The sequence below is a fragment of the Pseudoliparis swirei genome, chromosome 9 (genome assembly GCF_029220125.1).
Source record: "Pseudoliparis swirei isolate HS2019 ecotype Mariana Trench chromosome 9, NWPU_hadal_v1, whole genome shotgun sequence".
Classification (NCBI taxonomy): domain Eukaryota; kingdom Metazoa; phylum Chordata; class Actinopteri; order Perciformes; family Liparidae; genus Pseudoliparis; species Pseudoliparis swirei.
Genome location: NC_079396.1, coordinates 12,098,942 through 12,114,747, shown reverse-complemented (window position 1 = coordinate 12,114,747; position 15,806 = coordinate 12,098,942). Strand labels below are relative to the sequence as shown.

The window sequence follows — 15,806 nt, the reverse complement described above, 5'->3', positions numbered from 1 at the left end:
TGCTCAGGCAGCCAGACTGAGACCGTATTGTAGCAGGTGAGTTTTGCTGAGCTGGTTCCTGCCACTGCACCCAGAATCTGCCTAGTGATCAACTTCCACTACAGCAGTGATGAACTGGCATCATCCCTCCTCTAGTACAAACCCAGCTTACATTAGAGCAGCTCTGCATCATCAGCACTCGCGGGTGGTGATGATTCTGCACATTTGATATGGTTGAATGTGTGTTAGAAGCTAAATAGAATAAAATTTACATTTGTATCTCTTTCTCTCTCTCTCTCTTTCTCTCTCTCTCTCTTTCTCTACTGGATTACATAAAGGGTTCTTTCTTCGTTACATGAGTTGCTTTTAAATGAATATTTCACATTAAACATCAAAATGTGAATATTTCACAGGTGTTCAGTGTCTTTGCTAATGCACTCCCTACGATGTTCACAGTCAAGTAATTCAGACGGTTGAGCTTCATCTGGAATTGAAGTGGCCTTACCGACCGTGGTCATGAGATAATGTGATGAATCAGCAGCGCTCATCGGCATGCTGTGCCGGTGCCCAGTTACAGCTTCTGTAAACTATTAACTCTGTTGTGATAAAAAGAAAACAGAACTACCTGCTAATAAGAGAATGAATGGAAAACAATACTGTAGATATTCATTTGCCTGTCAATTTACCAGTAATGAGCTAGAAATGTTTTCGCCTGGTGGGCAGAGAGAAGAGAGAGAAGTCTCTGCCCGAAGACAAACTGTACTTCTTTATGATCTATGAACAGGTGAACTGACAAGTCAGTCCGATACAGCAACGTTCTTCTCAGTCAGTCGCCCTCATCCCTCACTTCATCTCACCACCTCTGCTTTTATAAAGAAATATAGTTATAATAATCGTAATATGAACCACGTCAACCAGAAAATCAATCTTAATGCAGCTTCAAACAATAACTCCTTCCTGTGTCAAAGAGCTCAAAGTAAAAGCTGTGCATGCTGACTGAAGCAGGCTGAGTCATGCCTTCCTCTGGGTTTCCCCCCTCTCTAATCCCCTGCTCCTCCCTCTGTGTTCCAGGAGCAGGCTCATACACTCGGTCCAGCTGTTGGTGGCATGTTGGAACATGCCTTGACTTGTTGTACTGCCTGAGAGGAGCAGAGAGACACAGACAGAAGGAGAGAGGGGGCAAGAGGAGAGGCGTGTGGTCAACAGTGCTCCGGTGTGAAGTGACCCTGCTGCACCTGAGGACAGACTCCTGTTGACGTCAACCCCAGAGTGCACTCGCTGGAGGTGAGCGTGGATGAAGGAGCTCCACGGCTGCCTCGCCGCTCGGTGAGTGTCAAAACTGAGTGTGGATAAACACCTCTGATGAATAATGTTACAGCTGAGCACTTCTGTTTTTGCAAAGAGGAGCACAGTGCTCTTTCACTTTAAAAGGTAGAACTTCAGTTTGTATATACACATGCTGAAATAAGGCCTCCAGATCTGCTTAATAAAGGCGGCCTGTCATTTCATTGAAGAGTAAATGGTCAAATGTGATCTTGGAGTGCACAGGCGGAAGTGTAGTGAAAGCGTCCAAGCCAGTCTTGATGCTAATGTGCCGCCATGGTAACTATATACAAAAGGTTCCTGAATGCAGAGAAGTGTGATAGGGCCAAACACACGGGTACCACTCACCCAGTGGCCACTGCACATGTCCCCGGGGACTCGGCCATGACCACAGTTTGATCCTCACAGAGAAGGACAGCTGTTTTTGTTGTTGTTTTCCCCCTCTGTTCAGACTGAAACACAGTTTCCATCAGGAGACCCAGCAGGCTGCCTCTCCTTCACCGAAAAGCTGAGACCAAAGAGATAAAGACTTGGAGTTTCTCATGATTTATATCTGCTTAAATACAGGAGGGGAGAAGGAGCTGATTTTAGTTTCTGCTCTCGAAATGAAAATGATTGTTTGAGTCCGGGCGAATACATTTACTGTCGGTACACAGAGAAGCAGATAAAGACGACCTTAACCACCGATCCACGTTGTCACACTGGTTAGCTCTCAGGTCAAAACTAGAATACATAAATCACTCATGGGGCTCAAATGTCTTGTGTACTGTGATCTGTGTGTTTCACTTGAGCGTCGTCAAGACTGCATATAGTCACTGGGCAACTTTGTTTTTTGGTAACCGGGTGAAGTGGGCACAGTGGGCAAGACTCAAAACCATATCATAAATAACACACTGCAATACTGATAATTAATGCTCACAAACCAAATGATCACCCCACAAAAGGTTTAAAACATGCCAACAAAAATAGAAAATAAATGTCATGACAAGGCTTTTATTACTTCTGATCATTTTCTATCAACTTAAACACCTCCAGCGATAGATTTTAATCATCACCGTGACAGTAAAACATCTAAAAAAGCTCAATCAATATACGTACTTAAACCTCAAGAGAGGCTAAGCTCCAGCAGCAGGCATGCCATCGGCATTCTTGTCATGTGTAGCTTTGTTCAGGAACACGGCTCCACAGTAAATACTGGTGTCATTGTTAGCCATAAGATGATTACGTTGGTGGAATGGGACTGCAGCGTGACTGATTGAGCGTTGTTACCTGAAACTGGAACGACCCGCGGAGAGGAGCGAGGTGGTGACGTGCACTGAGGGCTGATGGGGGGGTGTTCTCCAGCAGAGGGACCCAGCTGATTCAGGCCTTTAGGTGGGTCGGGGGTTACGGTGCTCAATATAAGTGTATGTTGATATATATACATATATATATATGTATATATATATTTACAAACAAGTCTTTTCTGGTGTTGTGATGGGATATCTCCCATTTTACTGGTCTGTAGGTGGAACCTGCGTAAACTGTAGACACAAGAGTTAAATGGTCACTTAAACAAAAGCAAAAAGACACACACTGCATTCTGTGTACTATTACACTTGAAACTGTGGCTACGGACACTAATACTCTAAAAAACTGACAAATATCAACTCTTATGAAAGAAGAAAAAAAATAAAGAAGATTTTAAAATATTTTAAAGCTTCTAGTCTGAGTTTGAGGAGGCACCTCTACGGTACAAAGTTTAACCATTTGTCAGTTAAATATCTAAAAACCAAACGATGCTCCCATGTAAGTCCTTTATCAGCCAAACTTAATTTAACTTAGCAGGAGGGTTTTAAGTTATCTTAACTCAAGAATATTTCTTTATAAAATAACAATAGATTACCATTATAAATTATCCAGACTATTAATTATCCACAGCTATTTTGATCAAAGTAAAAATAACAGATATTTCTGTGTTCTAACTTCTTTATTGTAAGGACTGTATACATTGGTGAAATTAAGATTTTTTAAAAGTTAGTCAGAGAAAATAACACATTTAAATGTGTTGATTCATATTAAAGCATTTTAAAAGTTAAGTTTATTTGATTTGTTTGTTTAAACTAAAACTGGGGGAGACACGTGAAAAGCCTTTTAGGTTTCTGGCCACCCTCACAAATGAATTATTAGTTATATATTTTTGTCAAATGTTCTGTTTTATCTGCAAATAAATACAAAGAAAAAAGAAAGAAAGCAGATGCCATATTCATTCTGATCCATTTGGATATCTCTCCAGTCCTCTCAGTAATTATTACACCAGTGTCCCGCTGCTGCATGAGTAATCCATTGTATGCTACTTGGATATTAATATCTCTAATTAAGCTTATACTTATGTCAAAATAAAAGCCTTTTTTAAAGTTGGCAAACCTAAAAAGCTATATTAATAATGCAATATTCATCCACACCTTCCACTTATATTTGTTGACACATTTTCCATTTGGTCAATAGTACAAAAATAGTAAGACATTATTGTGCCAGTAAAGCTGAAGTCCGGAACGTATTTGTGTACAGGTTTGAGAGTCAAGCGATGCAGTGAGGCAGCCACTCATTCATTTAGCAAGCAGGGTGTTGTTTTCACTGACATTCCTCAATCCTGTATTCGGGATTACATCAAGCCCTGAGCAGGAAGGAATTCCTGTCATCATGTGTTCAGCGAGCTTCTGGCTCGCGGCGAGCTTCTGGCTCGCGACAAGCTTGGCAGAGTGAAAGCGAGTGTTTGCAAGACATCATTTGTGTGCAAGAGAGGGACAGACACATATATAGTGTCAGCATCAGCCTCAGGGCATCACACATCATTTATTTTAGAAGTATCAAAATGTACTTTTTTTAGACATCAAATAGGGTCAAGATGTTCTCACCACCCATAAAGCGAGGAATTTCCAGTTGTACAACCAACAATGCCTCATAAAATGCACCCAAAGCAGACGTAGAGAGCTACAAATAGCATTGCTGCAGGATTCCAACAATAAAGACACAGATAGAGGACGGTCATCCAACTGTACGCATTACAAACCTCCCCCTGACACCTCTCTATCCTTCAGAGCTCCCTCTGTTCCTTTATTTGCTCATGACTGCAGATTGTTCATAGTATCCATGTTGTCCTGTCAGCAAAGCAGAATCCACAGGGAAAGGACAGTATGGAGTGGTCAGCCGGCCCAAAATAGCCCTGCAGCGAGAAACACAACTGATAGCGATGGGATTATAGTCCCTGAGGTCCATGGACCAATTTTTACTCAATTATGTTTCCCTACTTTTCTTTTCTTATAGAGCTTCAAGCTGCTGGCGTCGGACCATGCCGACTCCTGGTGGGGCTTTTAGTGTGAGGCCATTGCCTTCCAACAACCAATACCCCCAGGACGCTGGGCATTAAAAGTGTGAGCGCCTGTAGTGCCGGACTCACGGGTGGAGGTGTACGACAAACACCAGTCCGGATCCTGCAGGTGAGAGGCAGGCGCAGGGACAGACGGTTGGACGCGGCTGCTGTGGGTGTTTCTCTGGCAGTGTCTTAGCTGGTTGTTGTGAGAGTGAGAACGAAGCAATCAGCAAGTTTACTGCCGCAGAAATTCTTCGCAATAAGAGGCCCAGGGATCAGAGCCATCACGAGAGGGAGGGGATAACATGAAACAGCGATGAAGCCAACTGCTACTGTACATTTTTACACGTGTGATGACACTGTAGGAGACACTAACAGGAGCTGAGGACCTGCTACAGAATTAAAGGAGGATAGATCACCTGAGCGCATGGCCTTTTCGTCAACAGCATCTACTATATTTACAATTGGGTCAAAGCATCAAACTGTACTTTTACGACCCTCTGCTGCCATCTTGTGCCATAAATCATAGCAGCATGTGTTTTGTTCATTTAACAATGCAGCACCAGTAAAACCTACAACCCTTTCATTAAAAAAAATATGGCTCGGCTTCAGAGTCCTACTTTTCAATTGCAAATGCAGGTTGTTTTTGTCACCAAATACCATTTTTCTTCATGAATTGTTAGTACTTTTTGTGTTATTGTGGTTGATTCCAAATGTATTATTTTACAATTTCCGTATGCCATAAGATGTAATTGCAACAACAACAAAAAGTAAATAAAAGTGACATAACTTAAAAGTGTATTCATTGGACTTGTTTGTCTTCACAGGACACATGCACTTTGTAATTATGTTGTTGTATAAAAAAATAAAAAAAGCAAAAGCAGCACTTTGAGTTAAAAAACTGATGTCGCCATGTGAACAGAGGAGACCTAATGAGTGCAGATGAGGCAGAATGGCGTATATATATGTGCCCGGTGCACACTCCTTTAGGTGTTCACACACACATTTAACGCAGACGCAGCTGAATGCAAAGTGTGCTCCTGATTTAAGATCCCAAATACAGCCTTCGTAACATAATAACATAATCTTTAGTTGATTAATTGTTTACACTTGATGGAAAATATTCCGTATTGTAAAACAGTTTGTTGGTAATGCGTGATAAAGATAATGCAGATGTGTTTGCTGCAGACTGCAGGAAAGAGGACACAGTGCCACTGCATTGCTGCAAACACAAAGAGTGTGCAGTTTTTCACGGGGCTGCAGCAATTCAGAAGCAATAAAATCCTCCTCTCTCACAAGGTTGTTGCTTAATGGCTTTAAATCTGTCTGCACTTCAACTCTTTGGTTCCACGATTACAAGTACGCCAACGATTTAGCAGCTGCTCGACACAAAGCACGGCAGACATTACGCACAAATGTCCCAAATGTGCACTTTATTATGGGCGGCCTGTGATTCCAAAAACCTGCTTGATAAAAAGAACATTTACTTTGAGGTAAAAGATGACCACCAGCAGCACAATGGAATTTAATTTGTATAATAACTTCATTAAAAAAGTATTTTACTGCCCAGAATTCTGAGACAGTCTCAGGTTTTCTTGGGAAGCGTCGATGTTGGATAAGTAAAGAAATGTCATCTATAAAAGCATGTCCGTTTTTAGTCTGTTCAGTTAGAGCGAGCACGGGGCGTTTAATAAACCACCTTATTATTAACACACTCATTTGTACTTACATGTTCAGTCTGTTAATTTATTTGATAAATAACTGATTTTTAATAACAACTTTGATACTCCTTCAATCATTCAAAAATAAAAATAAATTGAATCCAATCCAATTCACAGATTATGTGATTCTGTAGACGAAGGCTGTATTTGGGATCTTAATTCAGGAGCACACTTTGCATTCACCTGCATCTGCGTTCAGTGTGTGTGTGTGTGTGTGTGTGTGTGTGTGTGAAAACCTAACACACTCACTGCTTAAAGGTCCTCAAACTACAGGATGTGTGTTTGTTTTTTAATGTAACTAAGTTAAATACTTTGTTATTTTAAGATATTGTGAAAGCCCTTTTTCAGTATTATTAAGATGTTTTTTGGGACATACAATGAATCTAGTTCACCACCAAATGTATTGAAAGATTTAATAAAAAGGAAAATAATCATTGGCTGTCGTCCACATTATATTTTTGGGGATGCCTCTTGTCACTTTAATACAGTTACATACAAAAACAGACAAGACATTTTCAAAAACAAAATCTCTTTCCAGCTTTCAGTTCTGCTGCTTGGATTTTAATGAAAAAAATAGCATTAATATCATTAAATGTATTGGTGAATTCAATATTTGCACACCTGTGCTTTTAAGTGATTGACTGTCTCAGTTTATCTTACCTGATGACACTATTTGTAATGTTTGTACTTTCGTTTTTACAATTGTATGGGATTTCTTCTACATTATTTTTGTATTACCTTTATTACTTTTGCTGTAAAGCCAAGCTTTCATTAGTCATACATTTTCGATGTGAAAATCTAATTAAAATACAATAAAATCAGATGCAGTATTATACACTTTACTGCTCACATGACCTAAGAGTGTTCAGCATGCTTGGATTGAAATAATATATTTTGTAATGCCTGGCATGGAGGAAACTACCACATGTCATCTGTCTTTACGTGACACATTTGTCATAGCTTTACAGTTGCACAAGTAACAAGCATTGGAGCCAATAATAGACCGCTATGAGCCCATTAGCAGCTGACTGACTTCTGCTTTGGGTGCAGGAGAGAGGAGCCGAGGAGAGAGGAGGCGAGGAAGGAGGGGTTAAACACGGGAGGAGAAGTTTGTTTGGCTGCTTTTAAAAGCAATGGACGAAGTGCGTGAAGTCATTTAGCTCTCCTGGCTTTCCACGCGGAGGGGCCGTGGTCGTCCAGAACACGCGCAGCATGGGAGTTCGCTGAGAATCACTCGACCACGATGGCCGAGGGGAACCAGACGGTGGTGTACTTGTCCGAGCAGGTGGTCGTCTTGTGCTCGTGCGCGCTGTCCGTCGTGGGCTCCTCGCTCATCATCCTCACCTACGTCATGTGGTCGGACTTGAGGACGACTCCGAGGAGACTGCTGGTCTACCTGTCGGTGGCCGACTGGCTGTCCGCCGTCTCCTACGCCTTCGGAGTCTGGAGGATGTTCCGCTCCAACTCGCTGGACTGCGTGGCTCAAGGGGCCATCTCCACTTTCGCCAACACCAGCTCGTTCTTCTGGACCGTGGCCATTGCGGTCTACTTGTACGTGTTCATCGTGAGGTCCAGCCAGAGAGTGGCGGACAGCTTGGTGTGGGTGTTCCACCTCGTCAGGTGAGAAAGTTGCGTTAGTTTAGTTTATTTTTAATGGATGTGAACCATAAGCTACAGGTGGATTATGAGGCCCTTGTTCTTACGTTGGGTGAGCTTGTACCGTGAAGCATCATGGGACACTAAAAGGCTCGAAGCAGAGCTGACATCGCATTGTTATTATTATTAATTTTGGACATGGAGCGAAATTGAAACCCGTTGGCCACCTACTTCCTTAAACTACAACACAGAGTATAACTACATAAGTTGGTGTCCGCTTCGTTTACGTGTTAAAGTTTTCTACTTTACTTATTTTTTTAAAAGAGAGTAATTCTAAGACCACGGCTACCACAGCGCAGCCTTCAGAGCCTCGTTTCCATGGTAACACTATTGCGGTGGGGGCGTGTCACCCAAAGGGCCTCGTGATCTTTCAGATATGATTAATTACTAGGAGACAAAGTGAAACAAAAGTCAGCGGTTCTTATGAAACATCACATTAGTAAAAAATTTAATTCCATTGAACAGAAATTAAAAAAAATTTCAATGAAACCCCATTGTTCAAAAATAGTGTAAAAAAAACATTAGAACATTCAAATTATTTAACTTAACACATAAATTTATTGGCCGTTAACCTTGAACATTACAAAATAAAACCATTTCACCTAAGTCCAATTATGCATGTCACACACGCAGGGTGTTATTGCATAAAGCATTGTTAATGTTTTCACCGTTGAAAGAAGTTTTCTGAAATGACACAAATTATAGCTCTTACTCTCAAAACAAGGTTGACCATGAAGCCTCTCCTGTGACTGTTGTGTGGTTTGTCTGGTGATGAGTCTTTCTGAGTTTTTCAATAAATTTTGGTGAGATGTCACCTGTGACCAATCAGGTTGTTTTTGATGGACCAAGTGTTCTGAAGCCATTTGACGTCAAATTCGCCGCCTTCGTCTTCACGTTGTTTTGTTTGGTCCGGAATTCTTTCTTGTAGTGAATTTGACACGATGTAATGGCTCTTCAGATTTTTGGTTGCTTTGAACCGGCTCTTTCAATTTTAGATGTAAATTGGCAATTATATGATTACTAAATTAAATTAACAAATAATTATTTTAAAAATACACTTTATACAAAACAGAGTGATAACAAATACTAATTGTACACTAAAACAAATGAACTAACTATTTACATTAGAAAAAACAAAACTTAATTTAACTAAAAACACTTTTATAACTTTTAAAAAAATATACTAAATAACTTTTGTTAAAACAAAACAATTTCAAAAATACATACATATATTAGTGACACAAACAAAAATAGAAAAAACTACAGCTTTTGTAAAAAAAACAAAGTTAATTGAAAAAGACTGTAAATCAGCGGAGAAAGATCAAGTGCCTTTGTCCTGATAAATGTCCTGCCTGTTTTGAGAAGATTCTCTGAGTCTTCTTTGTGGCTGGATTCACTGAGTCTCTGTACTAGGGGGGTGGCGTTGCTACATCACTTCAATGGTCTGCACCAGCTCAGTGGGTCTGCATCTCCGTGCCAGGGGCTCGGTAGTGCTCAGTGGTGGCTCTCTCTGAAAAGGTTCTCTGGGTCTAATCTCCTCACTTCATACCTGAATGCAGACTCTCAATTCCTTCTTGCTTGTGATGCTCCAGCGTGCTTCTTCTTCCTCTCTACCTTGCTCTTGTGTTCTTGGCAGTGCTGTGCTTGTTCTCTCCCTCTTTGCCTCTGGCAGTGAAGTTGGCTGGCGGCTCTTGCTTGCTGCTGCCAGAAAGGCTCTTTTGAATCTCACGGTGTTATAGGTCTGTGGATGATCAGATAGGGTTATACCCAATTTGTGGACTAGAGAGTCCATGGTAACACAGAACTCAATATAACTCTCTGTCACTTTCTCTGATGCGCAGTTGTGCAGCCGTCAGCTGCTGTCACTCTCTCTGTTCACAGAGAGCATCTGGTGCTCAAGTCAGCTGTGATAGCTGAAAAAGATTTGATTCATGTTAAAATTATGCTTTGTTTATACAAAGTATATATTTTTTTATAAATTATGCTAAAATTTATTTTGCAGCATAAATAATACAACAACAACAATAACATATAATATCAATCATGCAATAACAACAAATAATAATAATCTGACAAATCTCCACAGTGACCTGCTACATCCTCCTGCAGTGACTGCATGCCTCCTGCTCTACCTCGATTCCTCTGATGCTCAGACCTCCAACCAGGCATTCATAACAGCCCTCCCAGAGACAAACTATTTTTGTCATATCAGAGGTTGGGGAGTTATGAAATCCGACAAGTCCTCAGACACAGTCTTGTTTGAATCAGCACCTGCATGTTTGGTCTTGTTTGAGCAGAAAGCTGTTGTAGTTCTGTGGAAACCTGCACTATCGTCTCTTGTTTGTCACAGCTTTTGTTCACAGGGCTCCATCATGAAAAGAGCCCTCATAAAAAATCACTTTGTGTGTGTGCACAATCAGGGTTACAAACAGGTTGATTGTGTTAGGTTGATGGTGTTGCATTGTCATTAACAGTTTAATTTTCTTTGTTTATGTTAGCTGCATTGTTTTTTTCACAGCAAACTGCTAAGTTGTCCAGTTGTCAGGTCCACTGAACTGAAAAGCTCCTCTGCTAAGTTGTCTCATTTTGTAATTTTCAACTCAAAACAATCCGGTAGACACACACAATTTGGATGTAACTAACAAAGTGAGATGTCAGTTGTTAGACATGGTGGTGTGGCTTTTCAGCTGTCAGTTGTTAGACAAGCTTGTGTCAACTTTTACTGGCCTCTCTGATTCCTTGGGAGCTCTGTTCTCTACTTGATTTGCATTGATGATTGATTGAGCATGAATAATTTCCTTCTGAACATTTTTTGATCTGAATGAATGAAACCTCTTGGAAATCACATTCAATCAACAACTGAAAATTTGTCTTCTTCAATTCTGTCTCATTTGACTTCTTCTTCTTTAGACTTTTGAAAAAAATGTACTCATAGAGCTCTGGTGGGTGTACTTTCCTAGGCTGTATGTGGTGGTGTGGCAGCAACAGTTGCAGACAGTGTGCAGTTGCATGCACAGTTGCAGTAGACATATTGGCTACTTGGCTGTCTTTTTCTTTATCCAACGTCTTTTTCTGGTCTTCTTCTTACTAACGGCAGGTGATTTGTGTGTTTGTGTTGTATTGTTTTTGTAGTGTGCAGACTCTAGATTCTGCCTTTGTTTGGTCACTCTGCCTTGTTTGGTCAATGTTTTTGAAATGTTCTTTTGATGCTCATTTTTTCTCATTTTTTTTTTTTTTTTTTTTTTTCTGTTGCTTTTTTTCTCTCTTTTTTCTCCTCTCTTTCGTGTGTCTGTTGTGTTGTGTGTGTGTTGTGTGTGCTGCCCCTCCCCCAGCCCGCCCCCAGAGACGACGAACACGATACATATTGAAACAACAAGGCGCCAATTGAGAGAGAGAGGAGAAGAAAAAAAAAAAGAAAAGAAAACTCCTTCGCGAGCTCGTCGTTCGTCAAACCGTCTTAGAGGCGGCTCTCTCGTTCGCGACGTTCCGATCGACCACATCAGAGTGGAGACGGGAGGAAGGAGGAGGGGAGAGGAGGAGCAGGATTTTTATACTGTTTTTTATGAATTTTTTTTAGTGCTTTTTTGCTCCATGAAATGATTGTTTTAAAAAAACAACAGTGTCAAACTGTGCCTGCCGCGGTAAAAAAAAAAATTAAAAAAAAAAAAAATTACGTTATATGCTAGGTTATTTTTTTTAGTGTTAAAACGCGGCAAATAAATCCATAGATAACGCGTTTAACTTGACAGCCCTATTAATTACTACCAACAGCATCATGTGTAACTTTATCTACATCTTCTTGTTCAGAAAACGACTGAGGCTCAAACTAACTTGGTATTTGGCCAACTTGAAGTTGACATTGTATTTCCACTCTGGTTCGTAATGATTAACTTCCCTGATGTGCTTAAAGTGGGTTTGAATAAGCAATAAACAGCAGCTTTTAACAACAAAGCAACTCAAGGAGCTTTGAGACATAGAAGGCATTATGGCTGGATCTAAATCAACACAGTGCAATGTAAAAAGACATATAATGGAATTTAAAAAGAGACAAATGGAGTAGAAGTTGTTTTACAATGAGAAATACTTCTTTGGGGGTAAACATTGATTCTTGAAGTGAAAGCATTAAGTGTTTTTATGATGCACAAAGCCAAAGCAACACAAGTGGTATGACCTGGAATAGTGCACCATGCAACACACAAAAGCCTCAAGCGCAATATAATCTATCACATGATGTCACATGTCTTTGCAACGTTGGTGGATGTTTAACCCTCCAAGCATCTCTGTTCACACTTTATGTCGATGTTTCAAGATAAGAAGTTGACCTTTTGAAGAAGTTCTGCTTAACCCTCTGCTCTGGTCTAGCTGGGGTGTCCCTCTGGCCATCACTGTTGCAGCCGTGTGCCTCAACAAAATTGGCTACGATGCGTCAGAGGTGTCGGTGGGCTGGTGCTGGGTCAGGATCCACGCTCCGGACCGGGTCCTGTGGATGCTGCTGACTGGAAAGATCTGGGAGTTCTTGGCTTACCTCACCCTGCCGGTCCTCTACATCCTCATCAAGAGGCACATCCACATAGCGGTGAGGATACATGGGCTCTGTGCAGATTACATACACTGCTCTTATCACAGCCACTTGCTAAGGCATGAGCATTGGAAGACAAAAGAAGCATCACTCATACATTGAAAATGTTGAATTATGTTTATATTAAATAAACAATATTAGATATGTATAATACATTCTAGATATTTAAAACTAGAAACCATGAAGATAGTGCATACTTTAGCCAGAGCTGCTCTGTAAATTTGTTTTAAGAAATGGAAAATGTTTAGAATTCAAAAATCTTCATCTGTGTTTAGATCACCAGCAAAATACACAAACAAATAAAAATGATATGCACATGCCATTTTCTTTCATTCATGCAAGTGCAGTAAAAAAGTTGTTTGCTGGCCTGTGGCCTCCAAGTCTGTTTTTGAAGATATCCAGCTGATAAAAAGAACATTAGAGTCACAGCTTCTTGTTTTTAAGTTACACCTGCTATCCTACACACATCTTATTCTCTTTCAGTTTCTGCTTTGTGTGTCAAAACATCATTATTTTATTGTTTTTTTTCTATGATGAAATCCGGTCTCACTCCTGTGTGTCGGCCGCAGCATGCTGCCCTGTCTGAGTACCGTCCCATCTTGGCCGACAGGCCTTCGTCCCATTCCTTCTCCTCCATGGCTGATATGAAGCTCACGCTCATTCCCATCATCTTCATCGTCCTTCGCATTTGGAGCACAGTGCGCTTCATACTGCTGCTGGCCGGCTCTCAAGCCAGACTGAACCCCGTGCTGGTCACCTTACATGTAAGTTTAAAGTTTCTTTTAAACCAACGGTGTCTTCTAATTTTCTTTAATCTCAATTACTAACCTACAATGTATGCCATCTCTTTTCTGTGATACTGATCCCCCTTTTCATCCGTTTTGTGTGTATGACGACCTGTGTGGGTTGTTCATGTGCTGGTAAACTTGTGATGATGCGGTTGCATGCTGTCAAGTCTGTGAATCACCGCATATTCATCATAAAAGTTCCTTTGTATACTGATATGTTTGGACATCTAAAAAGTATCATTAATAACTTTTTCAAATGGATTAAACAATATAATTATTAATCAATTTATATATAAATAAAGTTGAATCCATTAAAAAATAAATAAAGTTGACATAAAACCGTTACCTTTATTCCATCATATTGTTACTGTGTGTACAATATTTTATTTAATATAATAATAATAAAATTAATAAGAATAAAAACAGTATTTATATATGTATTGGTTAAATAAAACCGATATTGCAGTAAAATAAAACACTCTTATGACCGTCATTAGCTGAACTCATAATATGATGTTTTAACTTTTTCAGATAATAAAATGAAATGGTTTCGTAACATTTTCAACCCATTAAAGTCATTATCTTTAACTGCTGCATTCCCCTCAAAGGCTTTTGTTTGGGTCCAACAGGGAATTGGCAACACCTCGCAGGGAGCAGCCAACTGCATCATGTTCGTATTGCTGACTCGGCCGATCCGCACGCGCCTCTGCGCCGCGCTGTGCTGCTGCTCCAAGAGTCCAGTGGGCGAGCAGCCCTCGCATGGCGCCCCTCACCGGCTGCTGCCCGGACAGGACACCTCCACGCAGAGGGAAGAGGACAGCGGCAGTCGGGTCGGGACTGATCGATGACGTTGTGTGGATGAGAAGACGGGCAAAGGTGGAGGGCGTGATGGAGCTCTCTGCTTCACATTTAACCTCATGACAGAAAGTGGCTGCAGAGAAGGTTGGAGATTCTGCAGGCGCATGCACATCTGTGTCACAAGAAAAGTCACATGTCTGCACTTTGGGTGATGAGGGGGATACTGCCTGGCTCTGCACCAACATCTGATGAAGGAGTTTGAGTGTCGCATGCTGAATATGTTGCACGTGAATGCTGCGGCGTCACAGATGTGCTGCACATCAAACTTTAAAAGGACATTACACTTTAAGTTGTGAACTTGCACATGTTTTCTGATTGCATTTTGAACAGCTGTGCACTCTGCAAAGGAGAGGTCAGCAGCTGTATGGACTGTGTTGACTCAATTACATTCTGGTGTTATCACTTTTATTTTGCTAGAGTGAGTATTCAAGTATTCTATTTACGGGTATTACCCACAGTTTGGTATCTGTGTTCACGTCAGAGTGGATTATCTTTGATTAATTTCCTCAACGCTTGTTAATGATGAAGTCTGTTTTGAGATGGTTCAAAGAATTTTCATGAAATAACCGTGAACCATGAACTCCCGCCGTAAGAGAGGAAACTGCATCTTACATCTTCCTGCTACACCTTTTGTTTGTTTACATTTTGAGTAGATCCCTTAATATGTTCTGCATTGTAACTTCAATTCCCCAAAAATAAAATTCCTACTCATGTCCAATATAACTTTGGGTATGTTTAAGAGATTTTTGTGGAAGAATTATTATAAGATTATACCTGATCGTCTCTTAAAAGAAAATGACACGATACAAGAACAGACAGTATGATGAGCTGAAACACATTAAACATTACATTAAAATATATAAAAATTTGTATCTAATCCATCGAGTATTCACTCCCTCGATATCAGAAAGCAATACTTGCCTAACCTTTTTCAGACTTTAGTTGCAAAATCCCATGAGTGTTTGACACGTCATCATAACTGTCATGGTGGTCAGGATGTGTGAGCTTTCATCATATCATCCTTCCTCCTTGAGCCTCACTTCTCCTCTGACCCCGGCTGCCGTTGGCTCCCGTCCCCCCGACCGAGCCACAGGCCGAACGCAGACCAGCGGGCAGCGTGAACCCACTGAACTCCACGGGGCTCACAACCAGACTGCCACTTCCCACAGGTCCTTCAACTCTTTGAGATATTGTCTCGGATCCATTTTAATGAGCCTCTCAGAGATGATCAGCGATATTTAAATTCTGATTTATTCTGTGGAGAAATTCCACCTCGACAGCCAGGTATCTTTTATTCTCGAGAGATTATTGGCTGTTTGACTCACACAGAGGGCAGGCCCCTGTTTGTTTTGTGAAGATGACATCATAGAAAGTGGATTAATATACCTTGCTCTGTTAGCCTGCTTTAGTTGTAATACGCCTTTATATCATGGCAGGCAGACTTTTTACTCCAGTAAAACAGCACTGTGCTCTTATAAGGACAGTTCTCACATGATATTTCCAGAACATGGAGACATTATGCTGTTTATACTAGAAATATGAAACACATA

At 40.7% G+C, this 15,806-nt stretch overlaps 1 protein-coding gene across 1 annotated transcript; it reads left to right on the top strand.

The window, feature by feature from the left end:
• Positions 1-7,466: 7,466 nt before the first annotated feature.
• gpr157 (G protein-coupled receptor 157) lies at positions 7,467-15,000 on the top strand. The gene is made up of 4 exons (XM_056423240.1): positions 7,467-7,995; positions 12,394-12,607; positions 13,180-13,374; positions 14,028-15,000. The coding sequence occupies exons 1-4, from the start codon at positions 7,619-7,621 to the stop codon at positions 14,244-14,246; spliced, it is 1,005 nt and encodes a 334-aa protein (XP_056279215.1). The 5' UTR covers positions 7,467-7,618; the 3' UTR covers positions 14,247-15,000.
• The last annotated feature ends 806 nt before the right edge of the window (positions 15,001-15,806 follow it).

Excerpts from the sequence above, each read along its gene's own strand:
- gpr157 (XM_056423240.1), top strand. The coding sequence starts at position 7,619 with ATGGCCGAGGGGAACCAGACGGTGGTGTACTTGTCCGAGCAGGTGGTC. Across the intron at positions 12,608-13,179 it reads AGAGGCACATCCACATAGCG|CATGCTGCCCTGTCTGAGTA; the intron begins GTGAGGATACAT and ends TGTCGGCCGCAG. Across the intron at positions 13,375-14,027 it reads CCGTGCTGGTCACCTTACAT|GGAATTGGCAACACCTCGCA; the intron begins GTAAGTTTAAAG and ends TGGGTCCAACAG.